This window comes from Strix uralensis, chromosome 9 (assembly GCF_047716275.1).
Source record: "Strix uralensis isolate ZFMK-TIS-50842 chromosome 9, bStrUra1, whole genome shotgun sequence".
In the NCBI taxonomy this organism is placed as follows: Eukaryota; Metazoa; Chordata; class Aves; order Strigiformes; family Strigidae; genus Strix; species Strix uralensis.
The window spans coordinates 11,810,481-11,838,301 of NC_133980.1; the positions used below are offsets into that span (position 1 = coordinate 11,810,481).

At 50.0% G+C, this 27,821-nt stretch overlaps 2 protein-coding genes across 12 annotated transcripts; one reads left to right on the forward strand and one right to left on the reverse strand.

Annotated features, from left to right (window-relative positions):
- NPPC (natriuretic peptide C) lies at positions 1-3,784 on the forward strand. The gene is made up of 3 exons (XM_074878703.1): positions 1-220; positions 1,732-2,020; positions 3,337-3,784. Exons 1-2 carry the CDS (start codon positions 128-130, stop codon positions 2,005-2,007), a joined length of 369 nt encoding a protein of 122 aa, XP_074734804.1. The 5' UTR covers positions 1-127; the 3' UTR covers positions 2,008-2,020; positions 3,337-3,784.
- Positions 2,415-27,743, reverse strand: COPS7B (COP9 signalosome subunit 7B). 11 transcript variants are annotated; one of them, XR_012630143.1, is made up of 11 exons: positions 24,925-27,600; positions 24,722-24,799; positions 24,213-24,341; positions 20,565-20,740; positions 19,293-19,368; positions 17,654-17,742; positions 16,871-17,073; positions 15,477-15,582; positions 5,670-14,001; positions 5,024-5,088; positions 3,782-4,116 (listed from the first exon to the last, which is right to left on the reverse strand). XR_012630143.1 is itself a non-coding variant. In XM_074878695.1 (10 exons), exons 4-10 carry the CDS (start codon positions 20,724-20,726, stop codon positions 2,700-2,702), a joined length of 912 nt encoding a protein of 303 aa, XP_074734796.1. In that variant the 5' UTR covers positions 20,727-20,740; positions 24,213-24,341; positions 24,722-24,799; positions 27,636-27,732; the 3' UTR covers positions 2,415-2,699. The 11 variants fall into 11 exon arrangements, 6 of the variants coding, with proteins under 6 accessions (XP_074734796.1, XP_074734794.1, XP_074734798.1 ...); XM_074878695.1 differs by lacking the exons at positions 3,782-4,116; positions 5,024-5,088; positions 5,670-14,001; positions 24,925-27,600 and adding exons at positions 2,415-2,864; positions 3,311-3,421; positions 27,636-27,732; XM_074878693.1 differs by lacking the exons at positions 3,782-4,116; positions 5,024-5,088; positions 5,670-14,001 and adding exons at positions 2,415-2,864; positions 3,311-3,421 and having other exon boundaries at positions 24,925-27,608.
- Between the last annotated feature and the right edge of the window lie 78 nt (positions 27,744-27,821).

Consider the following 27,821-nt stretch of genomic DNA (forward strand, 5'->3'; position numbering starts at 1 on the left):
GCAGGCGGCAGGAGGGACCTCAGGGCTCTGCTCTGAACTTTGACTCCCGTCGGTCCCGGCCTCTCCCCGGGGCTCCCCTTGGCTCCCCGCTGCCCCCCCCGGCCCCCATCTCTCTCGGCCTCGCAGGATGCAGATCTCACCCTTGCTGGCTGGTGGACTTTTACTCGCTCTGCTCTCCGTCAGGCTGGAGGCGAAGCCGGCGTCTCAGCTCCCACAGAAGGTACGGCTGGAGCTGCCCCCCGGCTCTCCCTCCTCTCCCCGTCCCGCTGAGGGTCCTCATGGCACAGGGGGGAGACTTGGGGTGACTCTGGGGCAGCGGAGTCAGTGCAAAGTAGGGTCCTCCTTCCCTGTGGGCTTTTCGAGTGCTAGGGGACCCCCTGCTTCTCCAGCCTGTCCCAAAGAGTGCGTGTCCTGGGGACGTCAGCCCCAAACCAGGGGCTGGAGGGGGACGCTGTGTGCCCCGTACCCTGCGGGAGTGGGGCTGGGGAGGGCGGCAGTCTGCTCCCTGGTGTCACCCCGGGACCCCGCTCTGTGCCGGGCACTGGGGAAGGGGGGCAGACCCGGAGCGGGACGGGCAGCAGGTGCATGACAGGCAGGGTGCGAGGGCAGAGTCCTCCAGGCAGCCCTGCCCATACAGGCCAGGCAGGGGCACCCGGGGCGTCCCCCGGGGAAGGGGTACCCCAAATCGGGGTGTCCCAGGGAGCTGGGTGTCCTGCAGTGCTGAGGAGGAGGGATGGCCCGGAGGCCACCGACACTGGGTGGCACTGCCCCGAGGGCTGGGCACAGAGACGGGGACATGGACTGAGGGGTGCCCCAGGACAGTGGTGGGACAGGGCTGGCAGTGTCCCTGTAAGAAACTGGGGTGCAGGCTGCAGAGAAAGGGGTGATACGGGAGGGGGGGGTCAGGGAGATGAATGGGGGTGAGCAACCCCAGGGCTTTGGTGGGCAGCAGCCCCGAGCAGGGAGAGAGATGGGGGGCCTGGGAGATGGGGGGGGGGGGGGGGGGGTAAGAAAGGGGGTGCAGAAGGGGGGTCAGAACTGCAGGAGTGGGGGGACCCAGAGAGCATTAATTAGGGGAGGGGGCAGTGGGGAAGGGGAGCCCTGATCTCCCCACCACTGCTGGGGACACTCTGGAAGGCAGGGGTACAGGGTGGGCTGCTCAGAGTAGTGTCACTCCCCCGGAGGTGGGCTGGGGGGCAGAAATACCCCCCCAAAATCTGAAGGGGCCCAAAAGCTGGCAGGGGGACACCATGATCGACCTCATTGAGGTCACTGCATCCCATGACAGTTTTCGGGCCTCTTCAGATTATTGGGGGGGGGGGGGCGGTGTGTGCAGCACCACCAGCCCTTTTTTGAGGGGGATGCAGTGACCCCAGCTGGGGAGGAGGGGGGAGCACGCAGTGACTAGGACAGTGCTGGTGGGACTGGAAGGCACCGCTGTGGTGCGGGGTAGGGGGATGCTCTGACCCCAGGGCAGGGAGCATGGATCTGGGGAGGGGGGAGGATGCCCCGGGCACAGTCGCGGGGTGATGGGCTGCACTGCTGAGGGAGGGGGTGCGCACAGACCCCAACCCCGGGTGTGCATCGCGGGGGGGCGCGGGGATACACCGACCCCGCTGCGGGTCCCTTACCCTGATGCGGGTGGGGGGGGTCCTGAGCGGGGGGCGGCGGCGGGGGGGGCCGCTGGGGGGCGGCGGCGCTCTGACCTTCTCCCCCCATCTCCCCCTCCAGGCCTCCCGCGGCTCGGCAGCGGCGGCGGGTCCGCCCGAAGTGGCGGCGGAACGGGAGAAGGAGCGGGACAAGGAGCGCGGCGGCGGCGGCGGCGGGTCGGTGCCGCGGGAGGCGCGGGAGACGCGGGGCGAGGCGCGGCCGCGGGCGGGCTGGGCGCGGCTGCTGCAGGACCCGCCGGGCCGCCGCCACAAGGGCCTCCATAAGAAGAGCCTGGGCAAGGGCTGCTTCGGCCTCAAGCTGGACCGCATCGGCGCCATGAGCGGCCTCGGCTGCTGAGGGACCCCTGGTGGTGAGTGCGAGGGCGGGCCCGGGGCGGGGGGGGACGGGACACCGTTGGCGGGACACCCCGGCCCCGCCGTGGCCGAGGATTGCAGGTAGCGAACCCGCGGAGCCGCCGGCACAGCCCGGCGTTGCGGGTGTAAAGAGGAGGAGCCCCAAGTTAGGTTTAATTGCCCGCCCGGCCTCCCAGCAGCACTCCCGCTGCCCGGCGGCCTGGCCTGTCCCGGCAGAAGGACCGGAGACCCCCGGGAGATCCCCTGGGGTCAGGCAGACCCGTCGGCTCCGGGGCAGCCATACGCTCCCGGTTGCTCGACAAACACAGGTGACCTACGGATGTGCGTTAGGAGGGCAGGGTACCCCCTACGTGCCTGTGATGGGAGGATTAGTGAGGCAGCTGTCTCAGCCATGCTCCAGTTCTTTTAATTTAAGGAAAAACAATACACAAGTTCCCCAGGTGTCTCCTAGTTGTGGTGACAGCCAAGGGTAGCGTTTTCCCAACTCAGGCTTTGCATCCGAGCAGGTTCTGCGAAGCTGGGTGAAGTTCCTCCAGGGCCACAGTGCTTAGGGACTGATGGGCAGGAGAAGTGTCACTTCCCTGCAGTGACCGGTCTGGGAGAAACACAGCAGCTCCTTGCTGAAGGTGATGAGGGGGATGGAGGTACCACCCTGGCACGGTCCCTGCCAGCAGGTCACACGCAGCTGAACTCACACCTGGGGAAGCGCTCGCCTGCTGCAGCCCAGGCCACTCGCTCTTCATCCCACAGCGCGGCGCTGCCCCACTCGCAGGGACATGCCTTGGCCCAGCGGTAACATAAACGGGCACAGAAGGGACCAGATCCAGGCATCCTGCTGCTCTGCAGAGCAATGGGAAGAGCAGGGCCCGGCGGTGTCTGCAGGACCCCCGTGCTGGTGCATGGCCCTGCCCGGAGGGATGGGTGCTGCTCCTCTGCTCCCTCCCGTAGAGGCTCCTCAGGTCGCCCAAGGAATGGCCCAGCTCAGGGCTCCGAGAAGCACACGCATGCGGGCAGCCAGCTTGCACCCATCCTCTCTCATTAAATTCTCATAACAAAAACAACTTCTGCTAGACCCAGGACCAGGAGAAACAGCACGCTTCTCTCAGCCTCCCCCCTAAATACCCAATAGCCAGAAAGCAAAGGGTGAGCTTCTTACTTGCTTTAGCACAAGCAAAAAGCTCAGAGGGCTTCTATTGACTTCAGCACCCCCCAGCCCTATGCCAGGATTATTCTCCCAGGAGTTTCAGCTTGGGATGGGTAAGAGGTGTTATATGGCAAGTACTAACAGGCACTTTGTTCTCATTCCTCCCAGGGCTTTGAAACTGTAGTCCATTTTCTCCTACCGTGGCCAGGCAGGGCCATCCCCCAGGCAACGCCTCGAAGAGCAGAGACCCCCCCTGGAATGGACAAAAGATGTGGCTGTGTTTTTCTTTTTGGTACGAGGAGTCATGGCACCAGCTGTTTTGGTTTTGTTATTTTTTCAAAAAGTGCTCTCTACCTTATATATATTATATATACAAACACTCACCAAGACAAGGGACAGTGCTTTTCCAAGAGACTGATGAAGCCAGCTGTATAACATTGCTGTTTGTAAATTCATGTCATGCATAAATGTATTTATGTTGTAAAGCTATTTATATATTGTTTATAAAGAGATATTTATAAAAAAATTATTTATGTAACTAAATGAAAAGTCAAGCATTGTAACATTTTTTGTCCTAAGTAGTTGAAAAACTTAAAAAAAAAATCATTCCGTGTGGCATTTTGTAACCTGTCTTTATTTATCAAATTCACATACAATTTAAATGTCAAGAGTGATTGATTTTAATAGAGTTAAAGAAGAAATTGTTCAGATGTTTTAGAAAAGTCAGGAGCGAGAGAAAGGCCAGCTTTGATCCTCTATGTAAAAGTAAACTTGCACCCAAACCCTGTGATGCTCCGACGGACCAAATCCTGCCCGGCGCTGCGTGCAGCTGCAAGCCTCCGCAGAACCCAGCTGAGCTCCCTGCGAGAGCACACAGCCTCGGGCAACCCGTCTATCACCCAGATCCTGAGCGGCACCGGTGGAAACAAGCCCACCACGTTCGACGGCCTAGACCCGGATTGAGAGCAGAGTGAGAAGAGCAGCGTTCGGCCTGGACGCATTTTAACCGCTTCCCAGTCTGCAGGTTTGGGTCCAAATTTCATCCCGTTAACTATAGCTCTGCCACTGGGCGCCGTACGGAGATGCGGTCCCCGCTGACAGCAACAAAGAGACGGCGCTGGATCCGGCCCCCGGCTGCGCTAGTGGGAGCAGAGCTTTATGCCGGAGGTGCTGTTATTTAGGATCCAGCAGCTCACTAAGTATCTTGTCGATATTCCCATTCACCAAACCTTTGCTGCTAAGCTGTAAAGTCCCTTCTTCCAGCAGAGATTTATTTACCTGCGCCTGGGACAATACATAGACAGACTAAAATATACCGAGGGCTGCCTGGTAAGGATTCACGGACACAGCTGTTGCTACAGCTTCTTGCTATGTAAAGTGCATGAAATAAATCATTAAAATGACTCGGAGCTCTAAAGGAAACAGCAAGTGAGGGGGTGGGGAGCGCAGCAAACACACAAACTCCTGCATGAAGGCTCTTTGGTCTTGTTCTTCAAAGACGCCTTAGAAAAAAAAAGAGTGGCAGGCACCCAGCCCAGCCGTGACGGGAGTCACAAATTATGCCCTGACCATTGTAGTGGGCTGGGAAACAACGAGCATTATGTTCTGCTGGGCTCTGGTGCCTAGGACAGGGCAAAAAGAAAGTCACCAAGACCTAGAGGCAGAGAGATCCTTTTCCTTAGCAACCACCAGGAAACCATAGAAACCTCCAGCCAGACTCTCCCCAACTATTAGAGAACATTAGGTTTACAGAACAAGAGGATTCGTCCCGAGAGCTCAATCATCAGGTTAAGAGCACGCACGTGACATTTGTAGCCTCGTACAATCAAAGCCTCCGTCAGAGACAGGTACCCACCTCGCGGTGCCCACAGAGTCCAGCTGGACGGGGAGCAGCAGCTGACGGACCATGTCAGATGTTGCCTATGGAGAACAAAATCAAGACCCTGGGAGGCCAGGCTGGGAGGGAGGCAGGACAGGCAGTGGCAGCTCGTGCCCTGCCTCAGGGTCAGCTAGAGCCCTCCAGAAGTGTCTGTAGGTAACAACAGCCCACTGTCAGGGCTCTGTGAGGCAAATACAACCCTGGTGAAGGTCACCCTACTGGCTCCACACACCTTTAGAGGGAAAGAGGGGCTGTACCAAGAGCTCCTAAAGAGATGTCCATCAGAGGGGACTGTCTGCTGTCACCCAGCAAACCTAAAGGACAATAAGGAAATCACCTCCTGCACAGACCTTGCACACCAGGTCTGAACAGTGGTGAAAGGGGATGGTACTGCGGGTCCCCCTCAGGGTCCTGGTCCTTGAGCATGAAGCAGTGACCACAACAGAGTACCAGGCTGGGACCAAGACGGGGCCAATTCCCCTCCCAGTTTTGGCTTTTTGCTGCAAAGCCAGAGCTGGAATGAAACCATCTGCCCAGTGACAGGGGGCCTCTCCTCAACTGAGCAGGGGGAACTCAGTCTCAGGAATTCAATGCAATTTTGACCACCTAAGTGCGGCACAACCTGAGATCAGGTTGAGGGAGATCCCAGAGATCCCAGCCTGGGGTCGCATACGGTCTGGATTCCCGTTTCTCCTCTGCAGCGTAGTCCGAGGGGAAAAGCGTAGCCCCACAGCACGGGTTCCTTCCTTCACTGGGCTTCCTGGAAAAGAGTAAGCCCAAGGAAAAGGACAAAGCTGCATTGCAAAAGGACACTAGTTTGGCAGAAGGCGAGCGATCGGAGCAAGAGCTCCCTGGGCAGAGGGAGGGGATAACAGCTTGGCTCCTCGCCTTGCTGCTTCCGCTCTGACTGGGGATAAGTCACCCTGTTCCTCAGCACACTGGTTTCCCACCTGCAGGACAGGAACGTGGTGCCCACGTTGGGGTGTGAGCTTATGTGCAACAGAGGAGGCAGCACTTGGGGGTGAAAGAGCACTTGGGAAAACTTCCAGATCCACTCAACCTTAGCACCCACGTGGCACAGCCAGACTGGTGGGTCTGACGGGCAGAGAGTGGCATTGCGAGTAGAGATCGGTTTTCAGAGTGCTGACAAGCACCTTCCTCGGTTTGGTGGACAGGCCAGAACAGGACATGGAAATGGTTCATTAGAGCACAGCAAGCACCTGGTAAGGCCACAACTGGGTCTCCCTGACAGGGGCTCAGTAGGAAATGAGGCCAGCAGGAAAGTGAGGGGCCACAGGAATCTAATTAATAGGGGAGGAGGCATCATGTGCAGTAGAAACAAATTGATCTCACCTCACTGCCTCCCTTGTGGGCCAGCTAGGTCAAATCCTCACAACACCCAGTAAAAGCATACAAGGCCAGCACTGGAAAACCCCCTTCCCACATTCCAGCCCGGAAACAGCATAACTGAACAGCAAGAGCTGTCCTGGATGAAATCTGCAGCCTCAGGGGGGTGGCATCTGACATCTCAGCAGCACGCTCAGAGAATGGCCTTTAGCAGAGGTGTATACACACATCTGGGAGCGAGGGTGGCAGGAGTCCCAGGCTCCTCTGTTCACACTCAGGTCAAACTAGCACTCAGGACCTATACGTTTCCTGTGCTACCAGCTGAATAAGCAATAGCCACATTCAGCTTCCAAGTGGGAGCACTTGTGACATGACATGGGAACAGCCTTGATTTCCCTTCTCCAGAAGCTATTCCTACCATGAGACGAGCCATAGGCCCTCAGCCTGAAAAAGCACACTGCTCTCCAGTGAAAAAGGGCAAGAGCTGTTGTACAAGTGCCTTGCAAAGCCCAAACAGGCCAGAGCAGACCTTGGAGCTCTCACAACAGGGACAGAGTTGCCCTCTAATGTGTGGGAAGTCCGTTTGGTTCCCTCAGCCTGCACTGCATGTTCTTCCCTGGTACCATTAATGCAACTTTTCCAAGGTATTTATTGCTGAAGGGTTACAAAGCCCAGCTCAGGTGACAGCAAATCCCAAATCAATGGAAGAAAAAGAAAATCCCAGAGTCCCAGAGCAGGAGAACAGTGGAATTTTCCAGCTGGAAAGGGACTTGAGGCATTGAGCAGGGACTGCTGGGGGCAGTAGCACACATGCCCCTGCCACTTGCTCTAGGACTTCTCCAAGCATGGGCTGCTTCCCTCAGAATGCAGAAAAACAAAGGGAAGGGATCACAGAGCAGCTTCCAGAGGGAGCCTGCGCTTGACACAAGCGTGAGTCGAAAACAAGAAGGGAATTGAATTCAGGCCCCTTCCTGTCAGTCAGCAACTAACCTTGTCAGAAGGGATGGCAGCACTAACCGAATCAGGCAATTCATTAGGTTGGGGCACACAGCAAAAGCCCACGCTCTCTGGAGCAGAACTACAGTGAAAATCCAGGGTAATGAGTTGCAAACTGCCTTTGTAAATGACACTTCTGCAGTGACTCTGGCAGGCTGGGAAAAGAGCTAATAGGAAAATCATTAGGTAGCATCCCTTTGATATTGTTGAAAACGACACAGGCTATTTTTCCTGCCCCCTCCATAATTAACCTGGCATATTACCCATAATACTCCAGGCTGATATTCCCACAGTGGACCACCTTATTTGTGTCAGGGGAAAAGAAGGGTATGGTACACAGGAGGAAGATGACTTCTGGAAAAGCTTAAAAAGCTTTTAAGATTCCCCCCCTCCCGTACACATGCATCTTCTTCAATTCCATCAGCAATGAACCTCTCTGCCCAGCCAGGGGACCAAAGCACTTTCCAAACCTCTGTCACAAAGTCAGCACACAAGAGAAAGGCTGTCCTGGGAAACGCAGCTGCAGAGGAGCCGATTTGCCCAAGGTTGCTTTCTGCAGCTGTAGCAGAGCTGGAATAGACACAGCTCTGCGCTTTGCCCCCTATTTATAACACTGTCCTTTGTCCTTGATTTCCATTACGCTAAAACAGGCAACAGCCTGCGCCTCCCTAGATGCAGAACAGCTCCGAGGAGCAATGCCTACCCACCTGGCTTGTCTGCCAGCAAGGAGAGGTGTCATCTCACAGTCGTGATGTAAAAGGAATAGCATCACAGCTGGCAGGTGATCCTGTAGGAACTGGTGCTCTCTAACAGCTGCGGAGGTGACAATGAAACACCAAGACGTTACTTATTGCATCAGCGCAAGGCAGCCTTAGGACTGTGCTGATCATGAGACAGCGACTGAAACATTAGGGCTGGTGAGATAAACAGCATCTTCAGGAAGAGTCTGGAGGGCTAGACAGCACTACTTCCAAACTTCGCACCCATGAAGATACAACCCTGCAGTCAGAGAAGCTCAAAATACTCACAAAAAGGCTGATCTCTGATGGAGCGAGGCTTCACTTACCCACCACAATCAGCTCTTCTGGAAACACAGAGGTATCATGTGCCCGAGCATTTGAAAAATGCCCTAATGATACTGAGGTTCACAAGCCTCTATAGGAGACCTGGACCTGTAGGAGGGTGTCCTCTCTTCTACTAAAATTACACCAAGCAAGGACTATTGGCACAAATTCTTTTGCGCTCTGTGGCAAAATACACATTTCAGGACTGTTGAATGACCTTATGGCGTACCACTACCACCTAGAATTTCCAGTGTGTATGTTCATTTGCTAAGACAGGGACACCTTTTCTTCTTGACAAGAAAAAGTCATGGTCACAGCTATCACACTCGTGCAATTTGCAACCCGTAGCAAATATATCAGAGCATCTTGTGAGGTCTACACACTGTGGGAAAAAGAAGCGTGCGTGCCTGTGTATTTTGAGACAGTGAGCAAAGTGCTGCTCTGAGTAATCCCTTACGTGGTTCACTAATCAGAGAAGGGGGTACCACCACAGTGCCACTAAGAAGCAGGGTGCAGCCTAGGCTAGGGGGTAAATACGCACTCTCTTTACAGTACACCTCTCTAGCTTCAATCACTTACCTCTGGTAGCTCTGTGGTAGGGCCAAACTTGATGAAATATCAGCAAAATGTCAACAGTCCCTGAGAGACACTGACCTTTGCCACAGAGCAGAGTGAAACAATGACATACTTCTAAAAACTCTGCCGAGAAATTCAGTCAGACTGTCAGGTTAAAATTCCATAATAAAAATACAAGGTTGAGGTTACAAGTAGGAGCTGAGATCACTCTAAACTTTAATTTACCTTTCTTGATGCCTGTGGGTTACTTTCTCTCAGATTACGCAAAAATAAGCTAGACAGATTCAGGTTTTGGTTCCCTTGCATTAGGTCAGATGCCGTAAAGGACTTGGAGGGGAAAAAACAACAGAAAACTTTGTATGGGAGTAGGTACCAGACATCTGGCTAGCTGGGTCTATATACCTGTGAGTCAGGTTCTTTAATTTCTCCATTTCTCCATTACTCAGAATAACAAAGAGCAATGCTGTTTCTCTCCATTGCGAAGTTTGCAACAGGCTCAGATACTGAAGTAACAAAACCAGCAGCAGCAACACACCTAAGAATGCACAAGCTGTGACTGTTTTACCCCAGCAGGAGTTGGGCTTTACATGGTTTTCAAGGTCAGAGGCCTCCCTAAACAGTTTAGATGCCCTCATATAAACCTGTGCAGAACTGAAAGTTTAGGAAAAGCCTGTTTTACCCACGTGGCTTGTTACATTCTAATACAGCTATCAAAGTTGATGGCACTCTTCCTTCTGCCTCCCCTGTGATGAGTAAACCCAACTTCCTTCTTGCACACATGGACCAATGCATTTTCCCCTCATAGGAGAAGCAAACACTAAAAACAAAATCAAAAACGCCCACTGGGTTCTGTACCATTTTCCACTCTTCCAGGAACAGAAAGCTGTTCAGCAAAATGCACTTTGCAGGGCTGGTAGAAAAATGGCCACCTCTTACCACCACTCCCTTCTATGGGAACAAAAGCTTCACTTTCCCCAGCTTCACTCTGAAGAGCAGGTCTGCAGGTCCTACTCCTGTACACGGTCCATGGAGAGAGACCTGCAAGCCTGCACACAGCTCCACAAGCACCCACGGGATTCCAGAAGTCTGCACAAGACTGATTGCAGGATGGGTCTCAAATCTGAACACAGAAGGGTCTGTCAGCATCACCGATTTTCCCTCCTGCTCTCAACAGAAGACTAAGCTAGCATTCAACTTACCTAAGGAGGTGAGGAGGGAAGTAAAAGAACAATAGATTTTGAGCAAAAACTTCTTTTCTGTAAAAAGATTGACATCAGCATTGCTTTATCATGTTCCAGAATTGCCTGATGTTAGCTGGTATCAACTGAGTCACAGCAGGAATGCCAGGGACATTTGTTAGCATGAGGCACAGCTTTAGGGCTAGGGCAGTCTACCAGCACTGCAATCAGCTGAGATCCTCTCTTTCATTTTCCAGCTCAGTGCTCAATTCCATATTAAACAAGCACTAGTACAAGTGGAGCTGCAGAACATGAAGCTAGACAATAAAGCCCTGAAGAGCAGAGGGAAGGCAGCTCCATCTACTCTGTCTCCCTCCGGGTGGAGGAGGCAAACAGAAGTTCAATAGCTCAAACTCTGTCCTGCTGCAGTCTTGAAGTGAGCTGCAGCTGGAGCAGCCCATGGCTGCCATAAAACAAAGTAGGGCAGGATGCTGTCCCCACATCAGGGAGCAGTGTCCAGCAGCGCTCAGACAAACGGCGTTAGCTGCCTCCAGCAGGCACAAGCAATACATGGGAGTTTGCATCAAATCCACTTCTGCTTCCATCTCCCTCTTGTTCCCAGAGCACAATTAGGCTCGCCAGGCACTCCCCACTTGAAACTGTCCAACAATTTAGTCCCCACCAGCCCCCAATTCACACAACTGCACTCCAAGCTGCTGCCCTCCCTGAAGTCACAGGGAGTCAATGCAGCCTTTTTCTGCTGCCCTTCTCAAACAGCATAGCACCTCCTGCATCCTTCCCTGTTAACAACTATGCCTTCTGCTTCATTCCTGGAATAGCTTCTAACTCTTTCCTTCAAGCCAGATTCATTAACCAGCTGCTGCAGAGCTGTTTGCCTCCCCCAGGTACTCTGTGCATGTCATTTGTTAATGACTCATCTCCGACTGGGCTCATTGCAAAGACACCCCCCTCCTTTTGCGGCACCAAGCGCATTGCTGGCACAACAGGAAAGCCAAACACGCAAACAGCTCGGTTCCCTCCAATACCCCATTCCTTTCTCCATCCTCTATCACCGTCAGGCATGGGACAGCTCTTTATTCAAAGTGCTATTTCCTCCCTTGCTTCTTTGCTGATCAAAGGCAATGTGTACTGAAGCATAAATAAGATCTTCACCCCCAGCCAGGCTTTAAGAACAGCAAAAACGTAAGAACAAACTCAAAAACTTCCAACACACTAAAGAAGCTTCAGCAAACTAATGTGACTCCTGTAACTGGCAGGGACTAAACACCAAGGATGCCAAATTCACATCTATTTCCCCAGCAGACTGCAGCTTGCTGAGGAGCTAAAACGATTTCCAAAGGCATTTCTATTCTCCAGCCTCTTCACAGGACTGATATTAAAAATGGGAAGGAACGAGAACAGCTAGTGAGGACCACAGAACCTCTCCTCAATCTAGTGACAAACTAGTCAAATCTAGTGAGGAACTGGATGGCCAGTACACTGCAGCTGCCCCCGCGGGAAGCCATAAACAGACTCGGTCCACCTCCATCACACAGATCGATTATACTTGGGTACACAAAGTCTACCTACACGTCCTCAGAAGCTGACAGCTAAACACTGGAAGAAGTTAGTACAGAAACTAGTACTGCTGCTGCTTGGGAAACAGTTCCCTTGAGATACAGGGGAAGGCTTCGTATTCACTTATCCTTCCCTTGGACTTTTTTGGCTAGCATTTCTAGGGGGAGAGCGAGCTGGCAAAGAATCAGAAACCAAGGGACTTGACCCAGAGGAAGCTGGATGGGAGGTATTTAGATCCACCTCTCAAGATTAAAAGCTGGTGTGCCTGCACTGCAGGAGAAGGAGAGGAATTTACTTTCACAAGAGTACAAGTCCTGTGGCTGAGGACTGAAAACACACAGATGGCAAAGAATTCTGGTAGCAATAAGAGGAAGGCACGTGCATTACACAAGTAAGTGCAGGTGACAGCTGGCTGCAGGGCTGGAGCACTGTCACAGTCCTCTGTTTGAACAGCTCCCCTGCCCGCTCACTGAAAGCCCTTCTCTTTACAGCATGGAGTGAAGTGAAATGCAGGGGCCAAACTACAAAGCAATACTCTGCTAGACCCAGAGGAAGGAATCAACTGGCCTAATACAGAGCACAACTACAAACCTTCCACAATCAGGCATCAAAGGTATTCAGGCTCAGGACACTGGGCTCAGCTACTGGCTTTGCCATAGATCCTTCTGCACAAATGTGGACAAACTACTGACAAAATGGGAAAAGCACTTCCCTGCCTCCCGGATGCATCAGGGAGATTAGTCAGACCTTCTGATAACATAACATCAAGAATCATATAAATGCTCAATTGAACAAGTGTCGTTGGACTACAAGCCTAGAACAGCCTCAAAGCCAAGACTCCAGACTCTGACATTAAATCAGCATTTTTAATTTTTTTCTAAAATGTGCTTTTTTGTGAACTGCTGTTTCAATGCCAACCCCATCCTCCCCCTTAAAAAAAAAACCCCACACCTTGCCAAACTAGGTGCAAATCACCTGAAGTTAGTCTGTAACAAATAAAAAACACAAAACAAAGGCTGAAATGCTTTAGAATCACAACAATGTACAAAAAAGTGAGGAAAATACAACCTGAAAGTGTTCAAAATTCAGAAAGACTAGTCAAGTCCATTGCTTCAGCAAGGGGATGCTGCTGCGACCCCTGCCAGTGGGTCCTGGGCCACCAGCCTGCCATGATACTAAACGGGCTCTTCTCCCATGCAGACCACTGTCACTAGCATCCAAGGAAGAACGAACACATCACTCTTTGAAGGTATCAGTGGGGGAAACAACTCACAAGCAGCTCTGGGAGGTCACATCACATTCAGAAGGAACAGTTTCTAGTATGCTCCTAACTACCTGTAAGAAGGAAGGCTTGAAAGAGCAGCTCACTTCCTCCTTATTGTATTGATGCCTCAGAGATGCAGAACAGTGCTTTAAATCTGTGAGAGATTAAAGGGCTTTGTAAGGGCAGTAAACAGACAGTTAAGTAAACAGCCCAGCACTGGATCTCATCTTCACAGAGCGAGGTAGTGTGAATTTCACCCCAGTTTAAAATAGACAGGGGTAGCGGAAAGGCTGAAGACTTCCATGTAAAGCAGTTCCTGGCCTAGAAACCTTTCTGCGCTCCCTTTGGGAATGTAAAGATCTGTGTTGATGGCTTCCTCGCTCCCAGCCTGGCTTTGGTAGCCACACTTCAACCCTGGGACTCAGACACTTGCTACAGAAGTTCTCCCAAGATCTGATTTAGTACAGCAGCTTCCTCAAGGTTAAGCAGCAATGAGACTGGCTGGGAGGGAGCAAAACTGTCCACAGATATTTTTTTTTCCTGCCCCTTTTGGTTAGTCCCTCTCTTTAGAAGTCTCTCTTTACAGGACCAGAACAAGGACACCCTGGAATTTAATAGGGGCTGCACAGTGTAACTTAGCCAGGTGCTGCTAACTGGGAGCTGTATTCAAACAGGGCTTTTATTTGCCAGCCTGGAAGTGACTGGCCCAGAACCCACTGAAAAAGGAGACGCAGGCCCTTTTTTGCTCCTCCTGTTGTCATTCCTAGCTGAATGACATTTAGATGGCATGTTCTAGTGACGGCTGGAGACCAGCCCTTTGACTTTGGACATCTTCTTTGTGGGCTGCCTTTGTTCTGTGTGTGGAGGGCACTCTCGCTCTACCAGCTGCTGTTCCATCTCCTGTGCCGACGACGAGGCTGTAGCTTTTAATGTTTTCTTTATGTTTGTGACCTGGCCAAGAAGAGACAGTGAATCAGCACCTGCTTCTTCCTCCCCTTGCAGTAGAAACTCTGCTCATATACATATTGAAAAACCCCTGGAGTAGCATGGAGATTATAAAATAAACTCTCCCATCAGAAACATGCTCTGCACTTGAGTTTATTAAAGGTAATGTTTCATCCTCACTTGGAGCCAGGAGTTATAAATATTTCCAGTCTGGGTCCAATACGGAATAACTAGAGATTTTTTTTTTTTTTTCTTAAGAGACAATGGCACAATATTGTACCACCTTTCTGGCTGGCTGGAGGGACCTATTACTGCCTTGGTACAGAAGGCAGTCATCCTACCATTATGTTGGCCAGAAGCAGGAAGAACAAAGGAGACTGTGAAAGAAACAAACTTATACTTAGGGCAGCACTCAGAAAGAGAAAATGCCATTTGGCCTAGCCTGCTGTCTGGGACACAGATATTTGCTAGAAGCAGGAACAGAAATTGGTTTCATGCGAGGCAACAGTAGTGCTTCTGCTACTCTTGCTGAAAAGGAGAGATATAGCACCAGGCACCATACTCTGTCCCCTGGAACCCTGTAGAGCTCACCAGAAATACAATGAGCAAACCTCAAAAAAAAAAAAAACCAACACAGGCCAAAACAAGTTTTCGAGTCAGGTGTGCCAACTCCAGGCCAAAGGCATCTGGCAAACCAAATGCACCATGGGTGCCAGTCAAGCCGCCAAGCATATGCTGCTTCAGAAGGCAAACGTAAACCTGCAGGGATGCAGCACTCCGCAAGAAATAAACCCTGAGCAAGCGTCTCAGGAGGACCATTTTCACCTTTACAGCTGTATTAGCCAAGATTTGTTCTCACAAGTAAATACACATCAGCAGGGGCTACAATCGCGTGCCCCTGCTGCCATCTATCGCCTAGCTGCCGTGGAGCAGAGGCGGGAGCGCTCCCCGGCCACAGCTGCTGCGAGAGCTCAGAGCCCTGTCTGGGTGCTCAACTTGATTCCCGAGAGAAAGACCCCGAAGGAAGCCGCTGAGGATGCTTTTTGCAAAAGCAATGAGACTCGAGAGATTTTTGTTAGTTACACTTTCAGGTTTAAAACAAAGAGAACTGTTTTTTCCTTCCTTCCTGACTTGTACAAAAGGAAGAGAATTGCACCAAAGCTCTGTGTTAAAAGCACAGTTTTCTTAACAAATCAATTCAGGAAACCATAGCTAGTGCAGCCACCTAGCCGAAATTTGTAAAAATTTATAAAGAAAAGCTCCAACCTGCTCGGAGTGGGCAAATTGGATGTTTGTGGTATTACTAGCACACGGAAGCAGACGTGTTTTCTTCCTACCTCAAACCACCACATCCAGTTTGCATGATTGCTAGCCTACTTCAAAGAAGCCATGACCATTATCCAGGTGTTACCATATTATCCTCCTCAGTAAAGAAACATTTATTAAAAACGATGAGTGGTCTGAAGTGACTCTGTACCCACCTCCATCTCTACCTGCTGTTGAGTTCGGTGGTGGTTCTCTTTGTATTGGTTGGCTCTAAGTACTTGCTGCTCAATTCCTAAAAGAACCGCTTCACAACCATCACACCTGCAAGATACAACGTCAAACAGTGTTTACAAGTCCACTCTGGAGCAGCTCAATCAGGCAATCTGAAAAGTCATGCTCACCTAAAAGTTTAGGAGATTACTAAATCGATGCTTCATGCTTAAGTAGTTCCAAAAAGCTGGCAAGAAAAAGCTTTGCTGTTTATTCAATGTATTCCACAGCATTCTTTAGCCAGTCCATGTTACTCTTACCTGCCCATCAAAAAGTAAGTGCAGGTTCAATGCACTTTCAACTTACTTTGCAATCAGAATTACTGCTTAAACAGGGATGCAACACATTTTTCAAAAGTAAGTAAAATTTTAAAATTAAGCCAAAAAGTTAGATTGACAGAATTCCCCTGTCTGTTAAGTGTTCAAGAGACAAGAGCACTCCTCCAACACAGAACTCATAACCAGAGAGGACAGAAAGGGAATTGGTAGTGGTTCATTGTTACCTTCCAAACAATGCTGTAAGGTCCTGGAAGCTGCCAGAGCCCTCCCACCATGATGGGATTGGGGGAGTTGGAGCAGAGAAGCAAAAAATCTGCCCCCTCCTCAAGACAGCATATTTGCCCAGCAGTTTAAATACTTTTCATGCGCTCATTACCATAGCAACTAGGAAGCAATTCCCAGTCAGCTCAGAACCTGCCACAGGCTCCACAGTCTACAGAAGAATTTGTTTGGGTGGGAAAGGAATCCTACAAAAGGATGAGAAGCAGCCTGCTGGCAAAGGTACAAAAAGATAGTACCACAGTCCCAGTATGGTTGCATGCAGCCTGGATTTGCAGGACAAAGAGAAGGCAAACAAAGGCATCTGAAACTTCAGACTTGAAGAGACATCCCCTCCAAAGAACTGTGATTCTCTAGAATTCGCCCATGCAGTCCTCATCACAGTGAAAAAGGCTGAAAAGTAATGGACTGTACTGTTTTCATTATCAAGTGTAACAGCAGAAGGGGGAGTAGCTCCCACCATAAGACCATGAGCCCAGTTTGCCACATCTGTTTGAAGAGGCCTTGACTCCTCACTAGGGTTCTGCCATGTAAGAACTAAGGGGAGAGCAGAATCTCAAGACCTAGTATAGTTTGGCTTGATACATAACACAAATTAAATCCTAGATGGGATCTTGGAAAACATGCCCAATAGAGTCTTCCTCCAAGTACCTACTTACAGCATAAGACTCCTGATTAATGGAACATGGTGAAATTGAGCCAGCACTTGAAACTTTGAGGAGTAAGAAAAAAACAGAACAAGCCATGTACAAGGAACAAGGAAGGTGGAGAGACTGCCTCACCATTCCTGGAGTGTTTTGACAATGTTACTGATGTCCTTCTTCTGAATGTCTCTGCCGATACAAAAGTCCACCTCTAGCACCTGGTTTCGTTGATCCAACTTCCCCTGGATAATATCTGTATAAACCGCTTCAATAATCAGATCTTCCAACTCCCTCAGATTCCTCATATCCAGGTCCTTCAGCAACACAGAATAGGGAATGCACTGAAAACAGCAAGTCCAAGAATAAGTTAACAGTCCTAGAGACAAAATGAACAGCTGAGTCTCAGGTCAAGACCCAAGTGTTTATTGTATCCTACACTTCAGCCTGCAAGTAGAGCAGTGACTGATGGTAGCAGAACAAACGCCTGCTACTAGGCTACATAATATTCTGACACAACTTTGGTAACTCCTGAAGCTTTGGCATAGCACATTCAGGAGGAAAAAAGGTAATGGGATTGTAGAAGTAATTAAGACTGTTGCTTAGTTTTCTCTAGAACGAAAAGTCAGTGTTTTTAAGAATGATTCTCCATCTCCAGCCATGGAAGAAGCCATACAAAGTTTCCCAGCCCTTCCTGACCAATTTGCATGCAGTTCAGACAGCCCCACATCTAACCCAGTGGACTTCCATGGATGAACATCCCAAACGCACCACAAGAGAACACCATACATTACGGGTAGTTTCCTAGCTGCAGGATTTTTTGTGAGTACTCATGCAGGCTGATACAACTTCAATACTACAGAATTGATGCCATTTTCAAAAACAAACAAAAAGACGACTGCTACCATACACGGTGTACATTACCTTCATTCTGGAAGCCAGGCTTACAATCGTCAAGTGTTTCAGCTTGTTTTTCTGAGTCACCGTTAATTCAGGCAGGTTATCTTTGTTTGCTGTTGATGTTAAAAAGACAAGATTTGGGACTTTCCTTCAAGAATTATATATCCAGGCCGCAGAACTTCAGGCTAGTTACACTACACTAAACCCTGAAAGGCTGAACTCCTCCAGCTACTGTGGGTGCTGGTGAGCAAAGTGAGCTGCCGCTGATGACAGATTAGCACTCCCAGAGAGAGAGGGGAAAAGTTAAAAAACAAGTTGGCAATTCCATTCTTCTCTGCTTCTTCAGTAATTCTGGTTTTGGAATTAGAACATAATTCACATCTACACAAGTGGTGTCCTGCCAAACGGTTGGTCAATGCTTTGTTTCTACCACCAAGTCATTTTTACTTCATTAGCAAGCTGACAGAATAAAATCTTCCCCCTTTGCTGATCTGGTTGTAAATACAGCTGGTTTTATTTCTCTGAAGAGCTGCAGAATTTAGGGTTGAAAGTGTAAAGTACCAGGCTGAGGAAGAGAGGAGAAATTACTAATCTAGATGGCCTTACTGTCATTGTATTATATCCATGTGCCTCATGAATATTTAAAAACAGAAGGGAAACTGGCAGCCTTCCAAAGCAAAGAAACTCTTTAAAATATCTGCTTTAATGGAAATTAGTGTTGCAGAGCCACTCAAGTCCTCCCATCTATCCCACCTCATTCAGAGCTCTACATTTTGATTACTTTTCCCCCTTTCTCTTTCTTCACTAGAAAAGGAAGAACAAACTGCGCTGTCACATGCTGGGACACAAGACCCATGCACAGCAAACACATCCTCTAATCAGTCACAGAATTCATGAGGCTCGTGTTGCTCCACAGCCACTGGAATTTCCAGTCCTTGCACTTACGGATGCCACTTCTTACAGGAACTCGATAGCTCATCCACCACAGTGACAGCCAGCACTATGACAGAATTATCTGTCACACTCTGTAATGGTCTGGATTAGGCTGCTACCCACAAATGAAGTGTTAAATTGTAGCAGAATGGAAGCATAAGCACCAGAGATAAAAGCACATCTCGACAGATACTAAGATGATTCACACATAGTCCTTCTGAAGCTGTATAAAAGTCATTATTTCGATTTGTATTCTAGCTAAGAAATGCTTCATTTTGTTTCAGCAATGCCATCACAGAATAAAAGGTTATCCCATAAACCATATAGGTTTTTATAAATAATGCAGAACAATTTTGTCTAAGTTTTCTGCAGCTTCCATAACCAGTGTCATCTGAATTTCAAAACAGATGTCTGAAATTGCACTCCACAGAGGTAAGTGGCCTGTGAACATCAATGAATACTGCTACAGACCAACTCAATCCAGTGCTGCAGTCCAATCCAAACCAGTAAAACACCATAGTCTCTTGTCCTTCCTCCACATTTTAGCAATTCAAAAGCACATATGACCCAGAAACCCCCTATGAACAATTCTCCTCCTGAGCAAATTCTGTTCTTGGACACTTTCACCCAGCCGCACTACACCAGCTACCACAGAAAGCAAAGAACTGCCTCTGACAATTCTAAACGGCAACCCAGTCTCGTACTCTGCAAACAGGCAGCCGTCTCTTACCTACATAGTCTGGGTATGTTCCATATGCAAACAGGCTCAACAACTGGAAATAAGCAGCATGAGACCCTTCAGCAAGCTGGATGGGAAGAAAACAAAAGAAATTCCACGTAAAACGGTAACATCCAAGACAACCCTGGTAGGCAACTTCTCCAGAGAACGTTTTAAGTCTACATAGGACAAGCAATACCCAGAAAAGCAATTACGTCCAGGTCTTAAAGAGCTGGACCTGCTCTAAGGCCTCATGAGCAGCAGCAAATTTCAGCAGTTTCAGAGACAAGATGATCCAGCCATTTCTGTGCACCAGAACATAACTACAGTTTGGACTGTCAACCGCTTTGTGCAGCACCTTAGGAGGTAACAGAAAAAAGTGGCTCAATTTCAGCTGACATCCTGCAGGGCCAGCTCTTCTCATCATGTGACAAGTAAGCAGGCAGTGGTGTTGGTTGGTTAAGCATCCTTGCTATTAGTGGGAAAGCTAAGACAGCTTACCTGCAGAGCCACAAAAACTTCAAAGCAAAGCAAGCTAGTACATTGGAAAGTAATAGCACTCCTCTCACATGCAAACACTTCACTGGAATAACTGCAGCACCAAGCAGTGATTTTTATTGAGTGGTTTTTTTTAATACCATTTGCTGCACACAGATTCAGGAAAAAAAACATACTTGGGATTTGATGCTGCAAAACCATAGAGGCATTTTTCGGCATATCTAAGAGCCCCTTTGGAAAGCCAAACTTGCTGTATGCCACATTACCCCAGCTGCAGAGATACTCAACCTAGATTTCCTCACTGTAGTAGAGGGGCATGCTGGCAAGGCATTTTCAATAAAAGCTCTGGAACTTACTTTCCACCTTGGTTTGAAATGGTTTGGATTTGGTTACCACCCAGGCCTGATACACTAGACATCTGTTCACAAAGACTTTTGGAGCGCACTGAAGTTATGCTTTCCAGGACAATGAAGGAACAGAAAGGGATTTCTTCATTGTTGGCTGGCTAGGTGCCTTCTTAAAATTGTGACTGCGCTGATGCCAGGTTTTTGCTGTATTAGCAATCGCATTAAGGTAGCAAAGCTTTATGTAGGTATTTTTTAATGTCTAATATATACAGGGAAAAACAACGTCAATCTCTCACACACAAATATCTCAGAACCAAGGTAAGTAGCACCAGAACCTTCCTGGCACAGAAATTTCACACACGGGTTGTCTGGGGGAACTTCCGAGATCCCTTATACTGGGAGTGCAGAAGGGGCATTAGGATAGAAACTCATCTCTTACCTCTTGCACATTTGTTAACTCCAATAGCTCTCCGAAGACATAAACCCCAGGAGCCTCCAGCACTTGATTTATAAGAGCAGTCAGAGCTGAGCCACTTGTACCTTTGGCTAGTAAAATAAACTGCTCTAGAAGATTGCAGGACGGTTTCTGTTCTCCTGCCATTCTAGGTTTTCAATCTGTCAATAAAAGAACATGATATTAATACATCCTTTCTCCTCTGCTGAATTCTGTCTGGCAGAGGATCGGAAGGTACACTCAGCATAGTAATGTTTCAGTGTCAGCAGAGCCAGGTTTTTCTTCAGCATTCAGAGGGCAGGCCAGGAACCCAGCAGGTTTGACTGCTGATTTATCTGGGGAGCAAAAACGATTCCTGCAATATCTGCGCAAAATTTCTGCAGACTGGCCGGTCAGTTCCCTAAAAGGATCTACTCCTGCTAGTAGGAAAGGAGATTAGATTCCATGCTGGTTTCAGACTTTTTCTTCTACTGATGCTGCCAAATAATACCAACTGCAAAGATGTTTATTATTACCTCTAATAGAGGCCAGTTAAGACTTCCTCCTTCCTCATTACACAGCTTCAAAACACCAACTAAATTAAGTCTCCATGAAGAACTGATCCACCTTGTAGGCCAGCACATCATACCTTTTCCTTTGATATCAGCTACAGATAAAGCGTGCGTACATAATTCCTATTGCTTTTTGAGCCTAAAATGCAAAAAAGAACTGTGGCCTGTAGGTAGCTTACCAGTTTACATTGTACTGTTGAAGTGTTTGGGGTTAACTGGAAAGCTTAAGTGATAAAAATACCCTTTCTACAAAGGCTTTATTTAAGTCCTGGTAAAGAGAGGTCTTTGTCTCCAGCTGCTGCCTGACATTTCTGGTGTCCATGTTGCCTCCCAGCACCAACATGTTGCTTTTGAAATGTAAACCACTATTTATTAACAAGCTCAACAAAATAAGTTGTTTGTTTACAAACAACTAAGAAAAAATTTCCGAAGCACATTATTCAGACACCAAACAAAGCACTTAGCAGATAAGGGTTTCTTTGTGTTGTGTTTGTATTGAATAATTATCAACTGTAGCATGTAACCTTTACTCTGGGGTGAAGAAAACCAAACACCAGAAAACCTGTCTCGTTCTGCATGACCACTGGGACCACATCCGCCCTTGTGGGGGTAGTACAGTCACACAGGTGTTTGCACTGTTTTACCATGCCTAACCAAATTAAGACTTGTGAAGGCAACGCTGCCAGCTTCCTTTATTAGTCAACTTCTAAAAACACACTTTACTTCATTCAATTGCGCCTGCAGGTATAAATGGTCCCAACTTGAGTGGGTAATCTTTTGCACTCTCCACACAAAGATTTTTCCGTTCTCAGTGTAAAGTCTCTTTGGGGTTCTTTTCATCAGAGGCACAGCCTGACTGAATAGTACTTCAGTTTCAACCGAGAAATCCCTGCAATACAATAACACTCAATGTGGCTTCCTGATACACCTGAGGGCACATCAGCACTGCTCTCCACGCTCACAGATAAGGAAACCGACACAGAGGACTGGCAATTTTCTCAGGAGGGCGCATCAAGTGACTGAGCTGGGAATGAAATCCAGATTTCACGGTTCCCAAGTTATTGTCCGCCCTCACAGGTAATCAAAACACACGCTGGTGTATGGGGTTACAAAAGACTGGTTGGCTTTATCCACGCCTTGCTAGGAAAGGAATGCTAAAATGCCAATTCTCTGCCCCTTTCCAAGTTAAGGTTCAGACAACAGCATCGCTATTGCAACCTGTCCGCGCAGCCGTGTCACCGGGACGACCTCAACCGACTTACGCTGGTGAGAAGTGACTGAAATACAAATGGAAGACACTTTAAGGGAGCTTCCCCGAAGGCTGCAGCAGCCCACTCAGGGGACGAACCGGGCTTCTCCCCACAGGCCGGCCTTGCTGCAGCCCCTCCGGGCTCCCTGGAGGGGGTTCGCGGCAGGAAGCGGCACGCAGAGCCCCCCCGGAGGGCGGCGGGCACGGAGGCAGCCAGGCCCCCCAGACCCCCGGCAGCGCGCTCGGGCCCCGCCGAGCCCCGCCGCAGTGGGCGATTTACCCGGGGTTCCGCGGCGGGGCCCTCTGGCCCCTCACCGCCGCCCCGGTCCCCCGCTCGCCTCTCTCAGGGCTCGGGGGAGCCGCACGCCCGGCAGCGCCGGGACGCGGCCGCGGAGCGGGGAAGGGAAAAGGGTCGGTGCGCGGAGGAACGGACGGACGGACGGGCGGCCGGCACCTCCCTCCCCCGGCGTTACCTCTCCGCTCCCGGCCTCTCCGCCTGGCCTCCCGCCCCGCGGCTCCCGGCGCCGTGCCCGCCGCGCCTCAGGCCGCCATGATGGCGGCGCCGGTGTCCCGCGCGCGGCTCCTTCCCCCGGAACGCGCGGCCGCGCACGGAGCGTTCCGCCCCCGGGCGGCGGCCGGGCCCGAGCCCCGGCATCCCCCGGCGGCGGCCGGGCCCCTTGGCGGCAGGGGCGGGGACACCCCCCGGAGCAGGGGACGGCAGCCCGGCTGTGCTGGCAGCGGCTCCCGCTGAGCTGCGGCCTAGCAGCCCCCTCAGCAAATGCCGCCCCTCCGGCTCCACCGCGGCCCGAGCAGCTGTTTAATTACAAGCAAATGAAGTTTCTGCCTATCTCTCTTTGGGGATGGCAGCGTCGCGGGGTTTACACGCTCCGAAATGACCCATGCACTGGGCCACCCTTGTAAGGCCACACTGTAGCGTGTTCTTTGTTCTGACAGCATGGCAGCACGGGTCTCTTCTACATGTACAGGTCCCATTCCTCTTTGGAGTCCTCGCATACGCCACAGCCTTCAGAGAGGATTAAATCTCCCGGTTTATGGCAAGAACCAGGCAATGCCCAAAAAGCTGAAGTGGGGCCATTTTTACATTGAACAGTTGCGCGAGGCTACCAGCCGAACCCCTTGGGCCAGTCCTGCTGGGGTGCGAATGGAAAAATGCCAAGAGATGGGGTGAAAGATCACAAGGTGCTTGAAGTGATTTTAAACTTTATAGAAAAATGGCCCATCTAAATGACAAACCAAAGGGCAGAGCTCAGTCTGTGATGTGGGGGAGCAGGGAAGGAGCTGGAGGGATTGAGGTCCTCTCCAGGACACAGATCAGACTCTTGAGGAGGTAGAAGAACCGGTGTGGAAACGAGGGCTTTTAGGGTTGTTGCCCTCTCCAAGGTCTGTACGCTCACCTGTGCCACGCTGTGAATAAAGCATGCTTCTCTTAAAAATCCTTTAGCCAAGAGCAAAGTGCTTCTGGCTTTCAGTCAGCTAGTCCCTGAAGATCAAACCGTGGACAGGCACTGTCAGGAGGGGGGAGCTTTCAGGGAATGAACTATCAGAAACTATTAGGAAAACTGATGGGGCTTAGCCTGTGCCTCAGAGCCATCTGCAGCCGGTCCCCAGGGTCCCATCTTCCAGAGAAGGGGTGTCAGATAAGTGCAGACATGCAGGTGTTGGGATGCTGTTGTGACACTGGACTTCATAGCAAATTGAATGTAAAAAACCAGGCCCTGCACAGGAAGGGTGCTCAGCCAGGGCTATAACAAGCCGTTCGGTAATTTACTTAAGCCACACTTAGATCTCATCTGCACAGGGAGGGAGAATTACCTCTTCAATCACATCCTAAACAGGCCCTCCACCGTGGTTCGTGTCCCCCGCAGACACGTTGGAACAGTTGCCTTGGGCAAGCGGTGCGTGGCCTCATTTGTCTCGACTTGTTAAAGCTGAAATCCCAGGCTGAAATAGAAATAGAAATGTATGATTGTGAGCTATTTGCCATGGATCATTTTTGCAACCTCTGGCTGGAGCCTGCAGGTAAAAATCAGCTGTTAGCCCTGTGTAGGTCAGCCAGGAGGGTCTTTTAGTCAGGCTGTTCTGACACCTCCTGACTGCTGAAAGCCAGCCTGGATGGCTGACATGGACTTTGGAGGACAGCATTAGCTAAGCTCAGCTTTTGGGATGGATTTCTTTTTTTTAAGAGAAAAATATGTGGATGCCCAGCTGTCTCATCCCCTTTTAAATAGCTATTGCAACCTCTTGCTCCACCCACGCAGCTTTCTGCGTGCAGGATGTTAATCCATTTTATCTTTTAATGTTGGCATTATCTCTTGACTCACCCCATCTCTTCCCCTTGTGATTGTGCAGTCCAGGTCCCTTTTAGGCAGCAGATAGTTCACCTTATTCCCCTGCATTGCCTGAGAAAATAAACCATAAATTCAGAATAATCTCCCTAAGCAATGGGGTCACCAGAGCCCCAGAGAAGACTTTGAGAACATGGTTCCTCTCAGTTAGAAGCCAAGACATGAGGCTGCAAAGTCACCTGTAAGGGACAGAGACCAGGAAGGGTGTGATTAACAGCACAGAGTGACACCCCTCTGTCCTGCAGCTTCCATCACGAGTTCAGTGTCTGGTTTTCCAGCTGCTCATCCTGCCTGCATCTGCCTCCTGCATGCCAGGCCAGCAGCACCAGCTTCACCCCTTGTAGGGGTGCACCCCCTGATGCCCGGGGACATAATTCTGGAGCTGGTTCTTCCCCTCCTAAAGTCCCAATTCTGAATGTCATTGGAAAGAAAATTACCACCTGGCATCACCAAGGAGAGGGTCGACAGTGAAAGTGGGTACTTTTGTGTTTCTTATCTTTTTCCTTACCTTTCATAACTAAGGTGGATTAAATCAAAAACTCTTGTGAAAAGTGGCACTTAAGGACAACATAGGACCTTACCAATAACCCACATATAATACACATTATATTCAGAAATCATATGCTAGGCTAGATTTAACCACCAGGATTAGGATCTGGTTCCTAAAGTGCCTATAATAATTTTACTTCCTAACAACTTAAAGCAAAATAAAATCAACTGTTGGCACCATGGCCACGTTAGAGCAGGAGCAGGTGCATCTACACATGACCAAATGCCCAGTTGCTCTAGGGGTAAGCTGGGCTGTGTAAATGCTAACACAATCCTGGATGCAGTTTCATTCCTCATCTGTGTGTGTCTTCACCATGCTTCATCCATTTATTCTTTCTCCTTCCAGGCTTCTGATCAGCTTCCAGCACACATCTCCAGAGCACAGGGTGATGGGAGCTCCCACGCTCTGCTGAAGATGCTGTCAAGCTCTCTGCATTCCCCAGCATCCAGAGACTAAGCTGCTCGCTGGACTCTCATCTCTCACCTTGGCCAGGCAAGGAGCGATGTGTGTGTCTGGGTGGTTGTAGATACAACCTCTTCCATCAAATGTGGGGTGGGATGAAGCCCCAGCTTATGAAACCATCTCTCAGTTACGCTGAGCTGCAGAAACACCAGGTCATTTATCTGCACCTTGAGAGAACAGCTTCTGGGGAAGCAGAAAGCAGGTTGGAGGCATCTTCTCACCTGCAATGGCAGCTCAGAAACTGTCACACCTGCTTGAGATGTGAAAGCAAAGGTGAAGTCTTCAGTACAAAGTGGTACCAAGGGACAGTGAGACTTCCAGCAACTTTCTTGCAAGTAGATTGGAAAAACGACGTGCTCAAGGGTGTCATTTGTGTTAATGCAGCCAAAGGATTTTGAGAGAGATCCCAGGGTTTCTGTCACTCTCTGAGTTACAGTGTCACATGTTCCACCGCTGCTCGTGCCTGGAGCAGTCACAAGAACTTCACACTTCAGCCATGAGCTCTTTTGTGATTTTCCAAAGTTCAAAAATGAGAGGCCTGTACTTCCCTGCACAGCATGGTGAATTAGGGAATTCTGAGATTTGGTCAGAAAACACAAAGGCCCCAACTCTAAATTCTGGAAACACTCCTAGCCCTGTGCTGGAGAAGCCCTTCAACATTGCAGGAGTTCCTCACTGCAAGATCTATTTGCAAGACCTCTCTTTCATCTCTGAGGAGCCTGAAGAGAGGCAGGATTGAGTTCCTTATGTCTTGTGTAAACCAGCATGTCATACATCCACCTGGCAGCCTCTTCCCGCACACACAACCATTTGTTTCTGCCTTCTTCAGGTCTGCTCTTTTTCTTGCTCACCTTTTTTCCCTGTCAGTCTTTTTTCCTCAGTGATCTTTAGTCCCTCTTCCTTACATAGGCTGTGTAATTGCATGCTATCTAAAACCCAGGAAGGATTCTTAATAAAAGATGGATATATATTAGCATAGCATACCCCTGGCACTCTGCCCAGATTCAAAATGATCTGTTCATACAATTTTAAACTGATGGTGTGGAACTGAGCATGGATCACATGCATCAGGGAAATAAATGCTACCTATTTTTATTATTAAGATCTCTTATTGGTTATACTGGCAGTGGCCTTGTCCTTATGCATTAAACGCAACCTTTATTAATGTTCATGTTCTCATTTGTAGAGTGGCTGATTTGGAGGCAAGCAGAGCCATGAATATATTGGTGGCACCCTGATTGTTTGCTGGTCCTGTTCTGAGCCTGGATTACAACTGCTGCCTTTATTTTTCTCATGACTTATTAATGCTCTGTATTACTGCACTCAGATTGTTAATGGAGAAGTTAATTTGTCGTGCTCGTATTAAAGAATAGCCTGGCTTCTGGCACGCGCTAATGAACCAGAGACTCCCCCACAATCTGCTTTGTTACACAAACGCCAAATTTCTGTAGTACAAAGAAAGCTGCTTTTGTTCTAGGGAAAATAAACTATTTGTTTTAAACTTTCCCCATAATGCTGGCCCTACGAGCTCCGGCCTTGGCACGCAAAAGGTGCTCTGGGTCTGAAGACAGCAAGCACCAGGTCCCCAGGACTACCCAAATCCACGGCTGCGGCTCGGCTGGGCCGCCCTCAAGCTTGATTCGCTGCCGGACCTGCCCACCGTGTGAGGAGAAGCGCCAACCGACCTCCAGCAGCGCGGGCACGGCCCAGGCGGCGTTCGCCCGGTCGGCACCGAGCCGGGAGGGCTGGCGGCGGGCGGGTGCTGACAGACCTGTGGCGATTTCTCGCCCCCTCGACTACACCCCCCTGAGGCCTCCCCTCGCCCGCGCCGTCGCCACCGCCGGCCCCGGCCCGCGCCCCCCCGCGGCCCAGCCTCACAACGGCGGAGCGGAGCGGCCGGAAAAGGTTTGTCCTGCGGCGACTCCCGTCCCCCGGCGACGTCAGGCTCGGCCGGGGCGGATCGTACGCCTTAACGACCGCCGCGCAGCCGCCCTTGAACGAGGGGGGGTGGGGTGGGGGGGGGTGGGCACGCGGACGCGCCGTCTGATTGGCCAGCCTCGCCGT